At 42.3% G+C, this 19,793-nt stretch overlaps 1 protein-coding gene across 1 annotated transcript in view; it reads right to left on the bottom strand.

Annotated features, from left to right (window-relative positions):
* The window catches only part of LOC133620505 (protein shisa-8), a 248,240-nt gene extending 231,867 nt beyond the window's left edge, over positions 1 to 16,373 (bottom strand). Inside the window, exons 1-2 of the mRNA XM_061982070.2 lie at positions 15,111 to 16,373; positions 7,620 to 8,233 (exon numbers count right to left, since the gene is read on the bottom strand). Coding sequence (XP_061838054.1) covers positions 7,620 to 8,164 — 545 coding nt within the window. The 5' untranslated portion in view covers positions 8,165 to 8,233; positions 15,111 to 16,373. The remainder of the gene's footprint in view (positions 1 to 7,619; positions 8,234 to 15,110) is intronic.
* Between the last annotated feature and the right edge of the window lie 3,420 nt (positions 16,374 to 19,793).

Here is a 19,793-nt window from a genome sequence, read left to right as displayed (position 1 = left end):
ATCCATCACATGTGGATATTAAACATGTGGATCCATAACACGTAGATCCATCACACGTAGATCCATCACATGTGGATATTAAACATGTGGATATTAAACATGTGGATCCATAACACGTAGATCCATAAAATGTGGATATTAAACATGTGGATATTAAACATGTGTATCCATAACACGTAGATCCATAGCACGTAGATCCATCACATGTGGATATTAAACATGTGGATATTAAACATGTGGATCCATAAAACGTAGATCCATAACACGTAGATCCATAACACGTAGATCCACTACATGTTGATATTAAACATGTGGATCCATAACACGTAGATCCATCACACGTAGATCCATTACACGTAGATCCATCACATGTGGAGAATTAAACATGTGGATATTAAACATGTGGATAATAAACATGTGGATATAAAACATGTGGATCCATAACACATAGATCCATAACACGTAGATCCATAACACGTAGATCCATCACAGGTGGATATTAAACATGTGGATATTAAACATGTGGATCCATAAAACGTAGATCCATAACACGTAGATCCATAACACGTAAATCCATCACATGTGGATATTAAACATGTGGATTTTAAACATGTGAATCCATAAAACGTAGATCCATAACACGTAGATCCATAACACGTAGATCCATAACATGTGGATATTAAACATGTGGATATTAAACATGTGGATCCATAAAACGTAGATCCAAAACACGTAGATCCATAACACATAGATCCATAACATGTGGATATTAAACACGTGGATCCATAACACGTAGATCCATAACACGTAGATCCATAACATGTGGATATTAAACATGTGGATATTAAACATGTGGATCCATAAAATGTAGATCCATAACACGTAGATCCATAATACGTAGATCCATAACATGTGGATATTAAACACATGGATCCATAACACGTAGATCCATAACACGTAGATCCATAACATGTGGATATTAAACATGTGGATATTAAACATGTGGATCCATAAAACGTAGATCCATAACACATAGATCCATTACACGTAGATCCATAACACGTAGATCCATCACATGTGGATATTAAACATGTGGATATTAAACATGTGGATCCATAACATGTAGATACATAACATGTAGCTACATAACACATAGATCTATAACACGTAGATCCATAACACGTAGATCCATCACATGTGGATAATAAACATGTGGATATTAAACATGTGGATCCATAAAACGTAGATCCATAACACGTAGATCCATAACACGTAGATCCATAACATGTGGATATTAAACATGTGGATATTAAACATGTGGATCCATAAAACGTAGATCCAAAACACGTAGATCCATAACACATAGATCCATAACATGTGGATATTAAACACGTGGATCCATAACACGTAGATCCATAACACGTAGATCCATAACATGTGGATATTAAACATGTGGATATTAAACATGTGGATCCATAAAATGTAGATCCATAACACGTAGATCCATAATACGTAGATCCATAACATGTGGATATTAAACACATGGATCCATAACACGTAGATCCATAACACGTAGATCCATAACATGTGGATATTAAACATGTGGATATTAAACATGTGGATCCATAAAACGTAGATCCATAACACATAGATCCATTACACGTAGATCCATAACACGTAGATCCATCACATGTGGATATTAAACATGTGGATATTAAACATGTGGATCCATAACATGTAGATACATAACATGTAGCTACATAACACATAGATCTATAACACGTAGATCCATAACACGTAGATCCATCACATGTGGATAATAAACATGTGGATATTAAACATGTGGATCCATAAAACGTAGATCCATAACACGTAGATCCATAACACGTAGATCCATAACATGTGGATATTAAACATGTGGATATTAAACATGTGGATCCATAAAACGTAGATCCAAAACACGTAGATCCATAACACATAGATCCATAACATGTGGATATTAAACACATGGATCCATAACACGTAGATCCATAATACGTAGATCCATAACATGTGGATAATAAACATGTGGATATTAAACATGTGGATCCATAACACGTAGATCCATAACACGTAGATCCATAACACATAGATCCATCACATGTGGATATTAAACATGTGGATATTAAACATGTGGATCCATAAAACGTAGATCCATAACACGTAAATCCATCACATGTGGATATTAAACATGTGGATCCATAAAACGTAGATCCATAACACGTAAATCCATCACATGTGGATATTAAACATGTGGATCCATAAAACGTAGATCCATAACACGTAGATCCATAACATGTGGATATTAAACATGTGTATATTAAACACGTAGATCCATAACATGTAGATCCATTACATGTGGATATTAAACATGTGGATATTAAACATGTGGATCCATAAAACGTAGATCCAAAACACGTAGATCCATAACACATAGATCCATAACATGTGGATATTAAACACATGGATCCATAACACGTAGATCCATAACACGTAGATCCATAACATGTGGATATTAAACATGTGGATATTAAACATGTGGATCCATAAAACGTAGATCCATAACACGTAGATCCATAACACGTAGATCCATAACACGTAGATCCATCACATGTGGAGAATTAAACATGTGGATATTAAACATGTGGATATTAAACATGTGGATAATAAACATGTGGATATTAAACATGTGGATCCATAACACGTAGATCCATAACACGTAGATCCATAACACGTAGATCCATCACATGTGGATATTAAACATGTGGATATTAAACATGTGGATATTAAACATGTGGATCCATAACACGTAGATCCATAACACGTAGATCCATAACACATAGATCCATAACATGTGGATATTAAACACGTGGATCCATAACACGTAGATCCATAACACGTAGATCCATAACATGTGGATATTGAACATGTGGATCCATAAAACGTAGATCCATAACAAGTACATCCATAACACGTAGATCCATCACATGTGGATAGTAAACATGTGGATATTAAACATGTGGATCCATAAAACGTAGATCCATAACATGTAGATCCATAACATGTAGATCCATAACACGTAGATCCATTACATGTGAATATTAAACATGTGGATATTAAACATGTGGATATTAAACACGTAGATCCATAACATGTAGATCCATAACATGTGGATATTAAACATGTGGATATTAAACATGTGGATCCATAAAACGTAGATCCATAACATGTAGATCCATAACACGTATATCCATAACATGTGGATATTAAACACGTAGATCCATAACATGTAGATCCATAACATGTAGATCCATTACACGTAGATCCATAACATGTGGATATTAAACACGTAGATCCATACCACGTAGATCCATAACATGTACAGTAGATCCATAACATGTAGATATTAAACTTGTGGATATTAAACACGTGGATCCATAACACGTAGATCCATTACACGTAGATCCATAACACATAGATCCATAACATGTAGATCCATAACATGTAGATCCATTACATGTAGATGTTAAACATGTAGATATTAAACATGTGGATATTAAACATGTGGATCCATAAAACGTGGATCCATAACATGTAGATCCATAACACGTAGATCCATAACATGTAAATATTAAACATGTGGATATTAAACACGTAGATCCATAAAACGTAGATCCATAACATGTGGATATTAAATGTGGATATTAAACATGTGGATCCATAAAACGTAGATCCATAACATGTAGATCCATAACACGTAGATCCATAACATGTGGATATTAAACACGTAGATCCATAACATGTAGATCCATAACATGTAGATCCATTACATGTAGATCCATAACACGTAGATCCATAACATGTACAGTAGATCCATAACATGTAGATATTAAACATGTGGATATTAAACACGTGGATCCATAACACGTAGATCCATTACACATAGATCCAAAACACATAGATCCATAACATGTAGATCCATAACATGTAGATCCATTACATGTAGATATTAAACATGTAGATATTAAACATGTGGATATTAAACATGTGGATCCATAAAACATAGATCCATAACATGTAGATCCATAACACGTAGATCCATTACATGTGAATATTAAACATGTGGATATTAAACACGTAGATCCATAAAACGTAGATCCATAACATGTGGATATTAAACATGTGGATTTTAAACATGTGGATCCATAAAATGTAGATCCATAACACGTAGATCCATAACACGTAGATCCATAACATGTGGATATTAAACATGTGGATATTAAACATGTGGATCCATAACACGTAGATCCATAACACGTAGATCCATCACATGTGGATATTAAACATGTGGATCCATAAAACGTAGATCCATAACACGTAGATCCATTACACATAGATCCATAACATGTGGATATTAAACATGTGGATATTAAACATGTGGATATTAAACACATAGATCCATAACACGTAGATCCATAACATGTGGATATTAAACATGTGGATATTAAACATGTGGATCCATAAAACGTAGATCTATAACACGTAGATTCATAACACATAGATCCATAACATGTGGATATTAAACACGTGGATCCATAACATGAAGATCCATAACATGTAGATCCATAACACCTAGATCCATAACACGTAGATCCATAACATGTAAATCCATAACATGTAGATATTAAACATGTGGATATTGAACACGTGGATCCATAACACGTAGATCCATAACACGTAGATCCATTACACGTAGATCCATAACACATAGATCCATAACATGTAGATCCATTACATGTAGATATTAAACATGTAGATATTAAACATGTGGATATTAAACATGTGGATACATAACACGTAGATCCAGAACACATAGATAGTAAACACGTAGATATTAAACACGTAGATATAAAACATGTAGATACAAAACATGTACATACAAAACATGTAGATACATAACACGTAGATACATAACATGTAGATACATAACATGTAGATACACAACATGTAGATACATAACATGTAGATACATAACATGTAGATACACAACATGTAGATACATAACATGTAGATACATAACATGTAGATAGGTAAACGCACACACAGCTGCTGGGATTGATGCCAAATATTAGCGTAGCTAAGACCGCCCATCTAACGTCAACTCGTGCAAGTAAAATTAGTTTTTTTTTTTTTAAATTGCTACAATCGAACCCAGGACCTTCTTAATGTGAGGCACGCACACTAACCACTGTCCCACCGTGGTGCTCCTACAAAATATTGTACAAGCTAAATAAGAGATTCAGTGAGCATCTGGATACAAGTGTGGCAGATCAACTGCTTTTACAAACAGCAAACAGCTTGGATTTTTGTACCAGCTATTCAGATGTTAATGGTTTTGTGTTTCGTTTCTTTCAGAGAATAGGAAAGTCATACGGCTTTCCAACCACTGATTAAATTGAAGTTATTATCCAAGTTTTATTTCATAGTATTGTCCTTTGAGAATATATCCAACTGAACCATGCACTTTACACAGTGGCGCAGCTAATTCATGGATTTTTACGGGTTCACAAGCCTCACATGCCACAAATAAACAACACATTAGACCTCTGAAATTGCAGAACGGGTCACGGCGGACCAATGAAATAGTTGACATTATATTAAACTCAGACAACCATTCAGTTAGTAATTTAGCGAGTTATGGACTCACCCTCGTCATAGAGAGGAAAAAAAACAATGAAATGCACAAAATAAAGCCAATCTATATGAACTAAAAAGCTGAAGACAATAGAACCGTCCAACCATCCATCTATCTTCTTCTTCCGCTTATCCGAGGTTGGGTCGCGGGGGCAGCAGCCTAAGCAGGGAAGCCCATACTTCCCTCTCCCCAGCCACTTTGTCCAGCTCCTCCCGGGGGATCCCGAGGCGTTCCCAGGCCAGCCGGGAGACATAGTCATCCCAACGTGTCCTGGGTCTTCCCCGTGGCCTCCTACCGGTCGGACGTGCCCGAAACACCTCCCTAGGGAGGCGTTCGGGTGGCATCCTGACCAGATTCCCGAACTACCTCATCTGGCTCCTCTCCATGTGGAGGAGCAGTGGCTTTACTTTGAGCTCCCCCCGGATGACAGAGCTTCTCACCCTATCTCTAAGGGAGAGCCCTGCCACCCGGCGGAGGAAGCTCATTTCGGCCGCTTGTACCCGTGATCTTGTCCTTTTGGTCATAACCCAAAGCTCATGACCATAGGTGAGGATGAGAACGTAGATCGACCGGTAAATTGAGAGCTTTGCCTTCCGGCTCAGCTCCTTCTTCACCACAACGGATCGATACAGCGTCCGCATTACTGAAGACGCCGCACCGATCCGCCTGTCGATCTCACCATCCACTCTTCCCTAACTCGTGAACAAGACTCCGAGGTACTTGAACTCCTCCACTTGGGGCAACCTCTCCTCCCCAACCCGGAGATGGCACTCCACCTTTTTCCGGGCCAGAACCACGGACTCAGACTTGGAGGTGCTGATTCTCATCCCAGTCGCTTCACACTCGGCTGCGAACCGATCCAGTGAGAGCTGAAGATCTTGGCCAGATGAAGCCATCAGGACCACATCATCTGCAAAAAGCAGAGACCTAATCCTGCAGCCACCAAAACAGATCCCCTCAACGCCTTGACTGCGTCTACAAATTCTGTCCAGTACTATAATACACCTCATGGAGCAACCTGGACACATAATCAGTGATCTGTGTTTCGGGTCTTAATCAAACACCCTCACCCGGGCAACCCAGCCGAGGGTGATCAATCCCTCGACTTGTGTCCAGGTAGCGCACTACGCCACGCGTCCCCCCTCCTCAACCAGAGCCAACGTGAAGCCTTTTCGGACGCTTCCAATATGTTTTTTATGGCTCTTTGCCTGTGCAGTCCACAAATCCCAAGGAACCCCAGGACCCGGTGTAAGGACTTGCCTGCAAAACCCCTGCAGCCCACCTCAATAGGCTCGCAGAGGGCCTTCCACCCGTTCCTCCGGCAGTCAGCCACAAGATCTGCGTACTTCACCCTCTTCCTTTCCTGAGCTTCCTCCATTCTGACCTCCCAGGGGACAGTTAGCTCAAGGATCACCACCTGCTTGCTGGTTCCAGACATCAAGACCATGTCTGATGTCTGGAACGATAGAACTGGCCAAAGAAAAGGGAAACGGTTGCCGCACGGAACGTAAATCCACCACCATTAACGGGCGGAGGAGAAGGACGAAGACTGTGCTTCTCCGGTAGACTACTATGTTTTAAATTTGTGAAGGAACTCAAGTGCCTGTGTAAATATTTCATGTTTCAATGTCCACCCAATTTGTTCCAGCAAATTGTTGGGTGCGGCTTATACTTATGAAAATGAGGGTACTCACTTTTACGAGATACTATGACATGATTACACACGTTGAGATCTGTAACAATTTGATCCTTTTGCACATTTTGTGACCAGTGATGCCACGTTTAGCTTCTCTTGACCGCAATTGACTTAGTTTGTCGTAGAACCCAAGTTGATTGGAAAAAATAAATGCGAAACAATCAGAAATTGATGAAATGAAAAATGTACCTGGAATTGGTCATGTCCGTCTGTCCTCCCTGACTCTTCTCCAACCCCAGCTTGGTGAAAATCCCGATGAGCACCATGATGGCCACCACGCCACAGATAATATACACGATCATATGGGTTTGGTCGCGGTCCGGCTCCTGTTGAACCTCAGTGACAGGGTCCTCCGGTCGCCCTGTGTTTGCCCAGACAGGCGTGTCATAGTTGGAACAGGAAGTCTGATCCAAACTGTGGATTTTGAATTGGCAGCAGAAGCGGTAGAAGCAAGAACCGCAGCAAAAGCTATAGATCCCAGCGTTGCAGTTGAAGGGCGGGTCCCACTGGCCCATGACGTCGTAGTAACCCCAGCACCGGTTGGCCCCGCCTGGGACTGTCTGGTCCTCTTTGTTTGGAGTTGGTGTCGGCAGTGCAGCCTCTGGTAACACCGATCGCTCAGTCGTCTGGTTATTTGGAGGAGCTTGGGCCAAAACTTGATGGTTTAGTCCACCCAGCGAGGTCAAAGCCAGAAAAATGGCCACTGAGAAGCTGACCGACATGTAGGAAGACATCTTGGATGCTTGGTCTTGGGATGCCTCAGCGATGTGTAATCGTTATAGACAAACCCAACATTAATGCTCCTAGATTTGGGGGGAAAAAAATAAAAAGTTACAAATATTCATTCCACCTGCATTATCAATTCATGAATTCTAATGGATCATGCAGCGAGAGAGCGTCACCATGCATGAAGAATCAAAGGCATTGCTTGTCTCCCAGAGGACACGTGCAACCACTGAATTACCATTACCAGTTACAGAGGACTACATTGGCATCAAGGCAGTGGAACAAGTGAGTGAAATGAATACATTTCCCATCCTGGTGGCATTCTAACATAGGGTGGATGAGTCCCCTGTGAATAAACACAGATTTTATTACACAGTAGAAGATGAAACCTATGTGGTTGTAAACCCAGTAAGTCAATCAAAAGGTTTTGGGAACAATCGTCTCTAAAGTGGTACAAAACAAACCTGTTCTTAGCAAGATTATATATAGATGTGTGTGTGTGTGTGTGTGTATATATATATATATATATATATATATATGTATGTGTGGGAAAAAAATCACAAGACTATTTCATCTCTACAGGCCTGTTTCATGAGGGGGGGTACCCTCAATCATCAGGAGATTTTAATGGGAGCATTCGCATACCATGGTTTATATAGGGCCCAGAGTGGGTGGGTACAGGCTGGCGTAGGGGCGTGGTGATTGGCTCATGTGTTACCTAGGAGGTGTTTCCGTCTATGGCGGCATGCTGTTACAATTTCGCTGCGCTTGTTGAGGGATGACAGGTCTGGACGGTAAATAATAAACAGTTTCTCTTTCAAGCATAGGTTGCATCTTTTATTACCACTATTGTAAGGTGTGCTGGATGCAAGAATTTGCCATGTTATTGAATATTCAACATTATTGTCTTTGAGGTCCCAAATGTGTTTGCTGAGTTCTGTGGTATTTCGCAGGTTTTTGTTCCTGAATGAAGCCTTGTGATTGTTCCATCTGGTTTTGAATTCTCCCTCGGTTAATCCTACATATGTGTCGGATGTGTTAATGTCCTTGCGTATTACCTTAGATTGGTAGACAACTGATGTTTGTAAGCACCCCCCGTTGAGAGGGCAATCAGGTTTCTTTCGACAGTTACAGCCTTTGCTGGTTTTGGAGTCGCTCTGTCTGGGGGCCGACGGCTCATTTGCAATTGTTTTGTTGTGGTTTGAGATGATTTGTCGTATATTGTTCATGCAGCTGTAGCTCAATTTAATGTTGTTCTTGTATATATATATATATATATATATATTAGAGATGCGCGGTTTGCGGACACAACCGCGCAGTCCGCGGATTATCCGCGGGTCGGGCGGTTGAAATAAAAAAAAATTAGATTTTATCCGCGGGTTGGGTCGGGCGGTTGAAATAAAAAAAAATTAGATTTTATCCGCGGGTCGGGTCGGGCGGTTGAAATAAAAAAAAATTCGATTTTAAATAGATTCAGGCGGGTGGCAGTTAAACCAATTCGCAAATATATATACATAGTTAAATGTTGTTACCCACATACGAAAAACGAGCAGGCACCTGCAGCATATGCCACAACAGAAGAAGAAAAAAAAAAGAGATGGACACTTTTACGGAGCGGAGAAGGGACGCCTCGCCGGGGTCCGGGACCGAGGCCCCTTCCCCCGAGAGGGCCCCACCGGGAGCCGTAGCTGAGGTGATCTGCGAGAAGGGCCCGACGCACATCCAGGGTCACCACCGCGCCCACCGCACCGACACCCCGCCTCGTCCGCCTTCGTCGCGGCCAGCGTCACGCGCAGCGGGTAAGCAGCTTACCTGCCCGCCACCCCCGTGGCCGGGGGCTCGTAACAGGGGTCACTCCGCGCGCTCCGCCCACGCAGCTTACCTGCCCGCCACCCCCGTTGCCGGGGGCGCGTAACAGGGGTCACTCCGCGCGCAGTGCGCTCACGAAAGGGGTGGGGCTCACCCTGGCCACTTTTGGTAAGCAGAACTGGCGCTGCGGGATGAACTGAACGCCGGGTTAAGGCGCCCGATGCTGACGCTCATCAGACCCCAGAAAAGGTGTTGGTTGATATAGACAGCAGGACGGTGGCCATGGAAGTCGGAACCCGCTAAGGAGTGTGTAACAACCCACCTGCCGAATCAACTAGCCCTGAAAATGGATGGCGCTGGAGTGTCGGGCTCATACCCGGCTGTCGCCGGCAGCGAGAGCCGCGAGGGCTAGGCCGCGACGAGTAGGATGGCTGCCGCGGTGCGCGCTGAAGCCTCGGGCGCGAGCCCGGGTGGAGCCGCCGCGGGTAAGAGGGACATCGCACCTCCACGCGCTTGGAGGTGCGCTCAGCGCGGCTCCCAGATGATTGTGCACTGGTGTGCGTCTGGGCCGTGACAGCGTGGCACGCATTGAATGTCTCTGCTCCATTGGATCAGTCTCCTTTCTTTAACAGGCAAAAGCTTTATAACCTCACTAATGCCTTGCATCGTCTATATTAGATATATAACAACGGGCGGGTGCGGTTTTGATTAAATGTTAGTTCGGGTGGATGCGGATGGTTGACCACTTTTGTGATGCGGTTGCGGATGAAATAATTGCCTATCCGCGCATCTCTAATATATATATACAGTAGTGCTCAAAAGTTTACATACACTTGTAAGGAACATAAAGTCATGGCTGTCTTGAATTTAGCTGTTTTGGCCACAATACCCAGCTATATATTTGGAGGAGAAAAGGTGAGGCCTTTAATCCCAGGAACACCATTCCTACCGCCAAGCATGGTGGCGGTAGTATTATGCTCTGGGCCTGTTTTGCTACCAATGGAACTGGTGCTTTACAGAGAGTAAATGGGACAATCAAAAAGGAGGATTAGCTCCAAATTCTTCAGGACAAGCTAAAATCATCAGCCCGGAGGATGGGTCTTGGGCGCAGTTGGGTGTTCCAACAGGACAATGACCCCAAACACACGTCAAAAGTGGTAAAGGAATGGCTAAATCAGGCTAGAATGAAGGTTTTAGAATGGCCTTCCCAAAGTCCGGACTTAAACGTGTGGACAATGCTGAAGAAACAAGTCCATGTCAGAAAACCAACACATTTAGCTGAACTGGAGTGGTCAAAAATTCAACCAGAAGCTTGTGGATGGCTACCAAAAGCGTCTTATTGCAGTGAAACTTGTAAGCAAATATTAACATTGCTGTATGCATACTTTTGACCCAGGACATTTGCTCACATTTTCAGTAGATCCATAATAAATTCATAAAAGAACCAAACTTCATGAATGGTTTTTTTTTGTGACCAACAAGTATGTGCTGGCCTGGATCTTCAGCTCTCGCTGGATCGGTTCGCAGCCGAGTGTGAAGCGGCTGGGATGAGAATCAGCACCTCCAAGTCCGAGTCCATGGTTCTCGCCCGGAAAAGGGTGGAATGCCATCTCCGGGTTGGGGAGGAGATCTTGCCCCAAGTGGAGGAGTTCAAGTACCTCGGAGTCTTGTTCACGAGTGAGGGAAGAGTGGATGGTGAGATCGACAGGCGGATCGGTGCGGCATCTTCAGTAATGCGGACGCTGTATCGATCCTTTGTGGTGAAGAAGGAGCTGAGCCGGAAGGCAAAGCTCTCAATTTACCGGTCGATCTACGTTCCCATCCTCACCTATGGTCATGAGCTTTGGGTTATGACCGAAAGGACAAGATCACGGGTACAAGCGGCCGAAATGAGTTTCCTCCGCCGGGTGGCGGGTCTCTCCCTTAGAGATAGGGTGAGAAGCTCTGTCATCCGGGGGGAGCTCAAAGTAAAGCCGCTGCTCCTCCACATGGAAAGGAGCCAGGTGAGGTGGTTTGGGCATCTGGTCAGGATGCCACCCGATCGCCTCCCTCGGGAGGTGTTTAGGGCACGTCCGACCGGTAGGAGGCCACGGGGAAGACCCAGGACACGTTGGGAAGACTATGTCTCCCGGCTGGCCTGGGAACGCCTCAGGATCCCCCGGGAGGAGCTGGACGAAATGGCTGGGGAGAGGGAAGTCTGGGCTTCCCTGCTTAGGCTGCTGCCCCCGCGACCCGACCTCGGATAAGCGGAAGAAGATGGATGGATGGATGGAAGTATGTGCTCCAATCACTCTATCACAAAAAAATAAGAGTTGTAGAAGGACTACCAACCCTGGCATACTGTAGGCTACAGTAGCATGATGTTGGTGTTTAAAATGTGAGCGCGATGTTAGCACGATGGCTAACATAGCAAGGCAAGTGTTGCTAAAATGTGCATCCTTCTGCCCCACTGTCATATCTGTTCTATTGTTTTCAACTTGTTTGGTGTTTATAAAAGTAGAGCACGACCCACTTTTTTCCCCCACGATGAGTATATTGTGTGTTTGCATAGTTGGAGTGGGTGAGAGACACTCGGGGGATGTAAAAGGGGGGAAATACACCATAATCATTGTTATCACTTTCTCCCTGCGGGAGGATGAAGGAAATATTCATCATTATTATATCGGGAGACAGGAAATCTAATTTCTTGAGTGTTGCACCATCAAAAAAATCGTGTACATCAGGGAAATTAATTTAACACCTTTAGCTTTTCTGGGAAAAGCATCAACTTGGTTTCCATCTGTGAAGTCATTTGTTTCTTTATTTAGAATCCACAGCGTAAGTCAGGAACACAAACGTGCGGCGCTGACCCTCAAACGGCCACAGGAAGCGTTTGAGAAACTGGTGTAGTATGTACGAACCCCGTTTCCATATGAGTTGGGAAATTGTGTTAGATGTAAATATAAACGGAATACAATGATTTGCAAATCCTTTTCAACCCATATTCAGTTGAATATGCTAGAAAGACAACATATTTGATGTTCAAACTGATAAACATTTTTTTTTTTTGTGCAAATAATCATTAACTTTCGAATTTGATGCCAGCAACACGTGACAAAGAAGTTGGGAAAGGTGGCAATAAATACTGATAAAGTTGAGGAATGCTCATCAAACACTTATTTGGAACATCACACAGGTGTGCAGGCTAATTGGGAACAGGTGGGTGCCATGATTGGGTATAAAAGTAGATTCCATGAAATGCTCAGTCGTTCACAAACAAGGATGGGGCGAGGGTCACCACTTTGTCAACAAATGCGTGAGCAAATTTTTGAACAGTTTAAGAAAAACCTTTCTCAACCAGCTATTGCAAGGAATTTAGGGATTTCACCATCTACGGTCCGTAATATCATCAAAGGGTTCAGAGAATCTGGAGAAATCACTGCACGTAAGCAGCTAAGCCCGTGACCTTTAATCCCTCAAGCTGTACTGCATCAACAAGCGACATCAGTGTGTAAAGGATATCACCACGTGGGCTCAGGAACACTTCAGAAACCCACTGTCAGTAACTACAGTTGGTCGCTACATCTGTAAGTGCAAGTTAAAACTCTCCTATGCAAGGCGAAAACTGTTTATCAACAACACCCAGAAACGCCGTCGGCTTCGCTTGGCCCTGAGCTCATCTAAGATGGACTGATACAAAGTGGAAAAGTGTTCTGTGGTCTGACGAGTCCACATTTCAAATTGTTTTTGGAAACTGTGGACGAAGAGGAAAAGAACCATCCGGATTGTTATAGGCGCAAAGTGTAAAAGGCAGCATGTGTGATGGTATGGGGGGTGTGTTAGTGCCCAAGACATGGGTAGCTTACACATCTGTGAAGGCGCCATTAATGCTGAAAGGTACGTACAGGTCTTGGAGCAACATATGTTGCCATCCAAGCAATGTCACCATGGACGCCCCTGCTTATTTCAGCAAGACAATGCCAAGCCACGTGTTACATCAACGTGGCTTCTTAGTAAAAGAGTGCGGGTGACGGCGTGGCGCAGTGGAAGAATGGCCGTGCGCGACCCGAGGGTCCCTGGTTCAATCCCCACCTAGTACCAACCTCGTCATGTCCGTTGTGTCCTGAGCAAGACACTTCACCCCTTGCTCCTGATGGGTGCTGGTTAGCGCCTTGCATGGCAGCTCCCTCCATCAGTGTGTGAATGTGTGTGTGAATGGGTAAATGTGGAAGTAGTGTCAAAGCGCTTTGTGTACCTTGAAGGTAGAAAAGCGCTATACAAGTACAACCCATTTATCATTTATTTACTTTCCTGGCCCGCCTGCAGTCCAGACCTGTCTCCCCATTGAAAATGTGTGGCGCATTATGAAGCCTAAAATAGCACAACGGAGACCCCGTGGACTGTTGAACGACTTAAGCTGTACATCAAGCAAGAATGGGAAAGAATTCCACCTGAGAAGCTTCAGAAATGTGTCTCCTCAGTTCCCGTGTTGTTAAAAGGAAAGGCCATGTAACACAGTGGTGAACATGCCCTTTCCCAACTACTTTGGCAAATGTGGAAGTAGTGTCAAAGCGCTTTGAGTACCTTGAAGGTAGAAAAGCGCTATACAAGTACAACCCATTTATCATTTATTTACTTTCCTGGCCCGCCTGCAGTCCAGACCTGTCTCCCCATTGAAAATGTGTGGCGCATTATGAAGCCTAAAATAGCACAACGGAGACCCCCCGGACTGTTGAACAACTTAAGCTGTACATCAAGCAAGAATGGGAAAGAATTCCACCTGAGAAGCTTCAAAAATGTGTCTCCTCAGTTCCCAAACGTTTACTGAGTGTTGTTAAAAGGAAAGGCCATGTAACACAGTGGTGAACATGCCCTTTCCCAACTACTTTGGCACGTGTTGCAGCCAAGTTTGAGTTTGAACATCAAATATGTTGTCTTTGTAGTGCGTTCAATTGAATATGGGTTGAAAAGGATTTGCAAATCATTGTATTCCGTTTATATTTACATCTAACACAATTTCCCAACTCATATGGAAACGGGGTTTGTAAATAAAGAGTTGTAGAAATGACTGGAAACTCCAGACAGCCATGACATAATGTTCTTCACGAAGTGTATGTCGACTTCTAACTGCATGTGCCAAGTATGTGGAGAAAAAAAAAACGTCACCTTTCACAAAGCCTCGGGGGGGGGGGGGAATCCAGCAGTTGTAAACAAATCCGAATCCTCGGGGGTGTGCGTCTCCAGTTCGGGGGGTGAATAAAGGAGAGTCCAGCCTGGCCGTGGAAGTCACACTATACGCCAAAGAAGCAGGGGGACTCTTCTGCAATTCACAGAGTGCCGAGCGCCCATCTTGGGAGGGCTTCCTCAGTCCTGAGACATGCTGCTACACCACGACAAAAGGGAGACTATATCACTGCACGAGGGCACCCTCTTTTATCTTGGTGGTGGGCATCTCCTCACAGTATTTTTCCTTTGCAGACCCACAGGTGAACACGGCTTTTTCTTCAAAAGGAAACAACAGGCATTTATCCAGCTGTAATCCTACCACGACGACGACTCTCCGGAAGCATCTATTTTCCTTTTTCTTTCAGGCCTTTTTGCAGCTTTGACCTCTTCTCCCGCCACAGAACCCCTCTTTTCTGTAACCGAGCCCGGCTATTTAGCCTACTTGGGGAGGAGAGAGGAGGAGATGATGTGATGCTGGATGGAATTACCGACCTGTGAACTATTCATTTTCTTTCCGTTTTATTTGACCAAATCAAAACAAAAAACAAAAACGTACCTCGCCAAGTGTCGCTCTTTTTGTGGAAGCGACGCAAAATGTCAGCGTGAGGTCAAGAGAGAGTGGGTCTCTCTTGCACTTTGGCTGAAGTTTGTGTCCGAATCAAAGACCCCCGGCTTTGTTGTTGACGAGGCCAATGGGAGATGCGGCACTGCTGCCATCACAACATGTCCTGTTTTCAAAGAAGCCTCTTTTTTTGGGGGGGGGGGGGCTGCGTCCGTTTCACATCATGCTTTTTTTTTTTCTTTTTTTCTTTTTTTTCTTCTACCTGAGCAAAATTGACAAAAGAAATGATGCAATATGCAGAATATTCCAAAAAAATAAACTCTCAATTGGCCGCAGCTTCTTTGAAAACAGGCATAATTTGATATATATGTATAGGAGTTGTATATATATATCACATATATGTGTTTTCACTGTGGGATGCTCCAAAACAGAAGTGGTGAGACGGAGGAGAGCCCCGAAAGCAACACGATGCTTTTGGTTTTGGTTTTGTTTTCTCAATCCATTCTTCCTCCTTTGCAGATCTTCTTCACTCTATATTCCTTTTTCCAGCTTTGGTGCCGCTCGCGTCCAAGCGTTTGTATATCCCGTCACTTGGCGATGCTTGCAGTGTCGCTCTCTGCTGTTCTCCAACAGGAATGGATGACAATGTCTCACACACTCCTCCCTCTCGCTCGCTGACACTCCTCCCCCTACTCTCTCTCCACACACACACACACACACACACACACACACACACGCACACGTACATTCCTGTATTTGTTACCTTCTTGAGACCTCCAAAATATGCCTACCTCTTTAGGACCACCCTTTCTAGATATATAAAGATGTGTATTTACAACATCAATAATATATATATATATATATATATATATATATATATATATATTTATATATATTGGCCAAAATGAATTAAAATAAATAAATATGTATTTAAATATATATATATATATATATATATATATATACGCCCCCCGCGACCCCAAAGGGAATAAGCGGTAGAAAATGGATGGATGGATGGATATATATATATATATATATATATATATATATATATATATATATATATATATATATATATATATATATATATATATATATATATATCTTTAAATACATATTTATTTATTTTAATTCATTTTGGCCAAAGAAATTGAAATGCGGGCGCATTCTTACACACACTTGTTATTTCATATATTGGCCAGAGGGGGGCACTTCAAATGTTTACACACACTTGTTATTATATATGTTGACCAGAGGAGGAGCACTTCGAATTTTTAATCACACTTGTTATTTCATATGTTGGCCAGAGGGGGAGCACTTCAAGTTTTTACACACACTTGTTATTTCATATGTTGGCCAGAGGGGTTAACTTCAAAGTTTTACACACACTTGTTATTTCATATGTTGGCCAGAGGGGTCACTTCAAATTTTTATACACACTTGTTATTTAATTTGTTGGCCAGGGGTGCACTTCAAGTGTTTACACACACTTGTTATTACATATGTTGGTCAGAGGGGGGCACTTCAAATTTTTACACACACTTGTTATTACATATGTTGAGAGGAGTTGGAGGACTTCGAATTTTTACACACACTTGTTATTTCATATGCTGGCCAGAGGGGGTGCACTTTGAATTTTTACACACACTTGTTAGTTCATATGTTGGCCAGAGGAGGAGCACTTTGAATTTTTATACACACTTGTTGTTTCATATGTTGGCCAGAAGGGGCCAACATACACACTTGTTATGACATATGTTGAGAGGAGTTGGAGGACTTCGAATTTTTACACACAATTTTTATTTCGTATGTTGGCCAGAGGAGGAGCACTTCGAATTTTTACACATACTTGTTATTTCATATGTTGGCCAGAGGGGGGGGGAGGTGCACTTCAAATGTTTAAACACTTGTTATTACATATGTTGAGAGGAGGAAAAGGACTTTGAATTTTTACACACACTTGTTATTTCATATGTTGGCCAGAGGGGGGGGGGGCACTTCAAATGTTTAAACACTTGTTATTACATATGTTGAGAGGAGGAGGAGGACTTCGAAATTTTACACACACTTGTTATTTCATATGTTGGCCAGAGGGGGGGCACTTCAAATGTTTAAACACTTGTTATTACATATGTTGAGAGGAGGAGGAGGACTTTGAATTTTTACACACACTTGATATTTCATATGTTGGCCAGAGGAGGAGCACTTCGAATTTCTATACACACTTGTTGTTTCATATGTTGGCCAGAAGGGGCGCACTTCAAATGTTTACACACACTTGTTATTACATATGTTGGTCAGAGGGGGGCACTTCAAATTTTTACACACAGTTGTTATTACATATCTTGACCAGAGGAGGAGCACTTCGAATTTTTAATCACACTTGTTATTTCATATGTTGGCCAGAAGGGGCGCACTTCAAATGTTTACACACACTTGTTATTACGTATGTTGGTCAGAGGGGGGCACTTCAATTTTTTACACACAGTTGTTATTACATATGTTGACCAGAGGAGGAGCACTTTGAATTTTTAATCACACTTGTTATTTCATATGTTGGCCAGAGGGTGCACTTCGAAATTTGTACACACATTTGTTTTTACATATGTTGACCAGAGGAGGAGCACTTCGAATTTTTACACACACTTGTTATTTCAAATGTTGGCCAGAAGGGGCGCACTTCAAATGTTTACACACACTTGTTATTACATATGTTGGTCAGAGGGGGGCACTTCAAATTTTTACACACACTTGTTATTACATATGTTGACCAGAGGAGGAGCACTTCGAATTTTTATACACACTTGTTGTTTCATATGTTGGCCAGAAGGGGCGCTCTTCAAATGTTTACACACACTTGTTATGTCATATGTTTAGAGGAGTTGGAGGACTTCGAATTTTTACACACACTTGATATTTCATATGTTGGCCAGAGGAGGAGCACTTTGAATTTTTATACACACTTGTTGTTTCATATGTTGGCCAGAAGGGGCGCACTTCAAATGTTTACACACACTTGTTATTACATATGTTGGCCAGAGGGGGCACTTCAAATGTTTACACACACTTGTTATTTCACATGTTGGCCAGAGATGGAGCACTTTGAATTTTTTTACACACTTGTTATTTCATATGTTGGCCAGAGGGGGGCACTTCAAATGTTTACACACACTTGTTATTACATATGTTGACCAGAGGGGCATTTAAAATGTTTACACACACTTGTTATTACATATGTTGGTCAGAGGGGGGCACTTCAAATTTTTACACACAGTTGTTATTACATATGTTGACCAGAGGAGGAGCACTTCGAATTTTTAATCACACTTGTTATTTCATATGTTGACCAAAGGGTGCACTTCAAAATTTTTACACACACTTGTTATTACATATGTTGACCAGAGGAGGAGCACTTTGAATTTTTAATCACACTTGTTATTTCATATGTTGACCAGAGGAGGAGCACATCAAATTTTTACACACACTTGTTAGTTCATATGTTGGCCAGAAGGGCTGCATTTCAAATGTTTACACACACACACACTTGTTATTACATATGTTGAGAGGAGTTGGAGGACTTCGAATATTTACACACACTTTTTATTTCGTATGTTGGCCAGAGGGGGTGCACTTTGAATTTTTACACACACTTGTTATTTCATATGTTGACCAGAGGAGGAGCACTTCGGATTTTTACACACACTTGTTATTTCATATGTTGGCCAGAAGGGCTGCACTTCAAATGACACACACTTGTTATTACATATGTTGAGAGGAGTTGGAGGACTTTGAATTTTTACACACACTTTTTATTTCATATGTTGGCCAGAAAGGGGGCGCTTCAAATGTTTACACACACTTGTTATTACATATGTTGGCCAGAGGGAGGGCACTTCAAATTTTTTCACTCACTTGTTATTTCATATGTTGGCCAGAGGGGGAGCGCTTCAAATGTTTACACACACTTGTTATTACATATGTTGACCAGAGGAGGAGCACTTCGAATTTTTCATCACACTTGTTATTTCATATGTTGGCCAAGAGGGCTGCACTTCAAATGT

Source organism: Nerophis lumbriciformis, linkage group LG24 (genome assembly GCF_033978685.3).
Source record: "Nerophis lumbriciformis linkage group LG24, RoL_Nlum_v2.1, whole genome shotgun sequence".
Taxonomy (NCBI): Eukaryota; Metazoa; Chordata; class Actinopteri; order Syngnathiformes; family Syngnathidae; genus Nerophis; species Nerophis lumbriciformis.
This window is presented reverse-complemented; position numbering and strand designations above follow the sequence as displayed.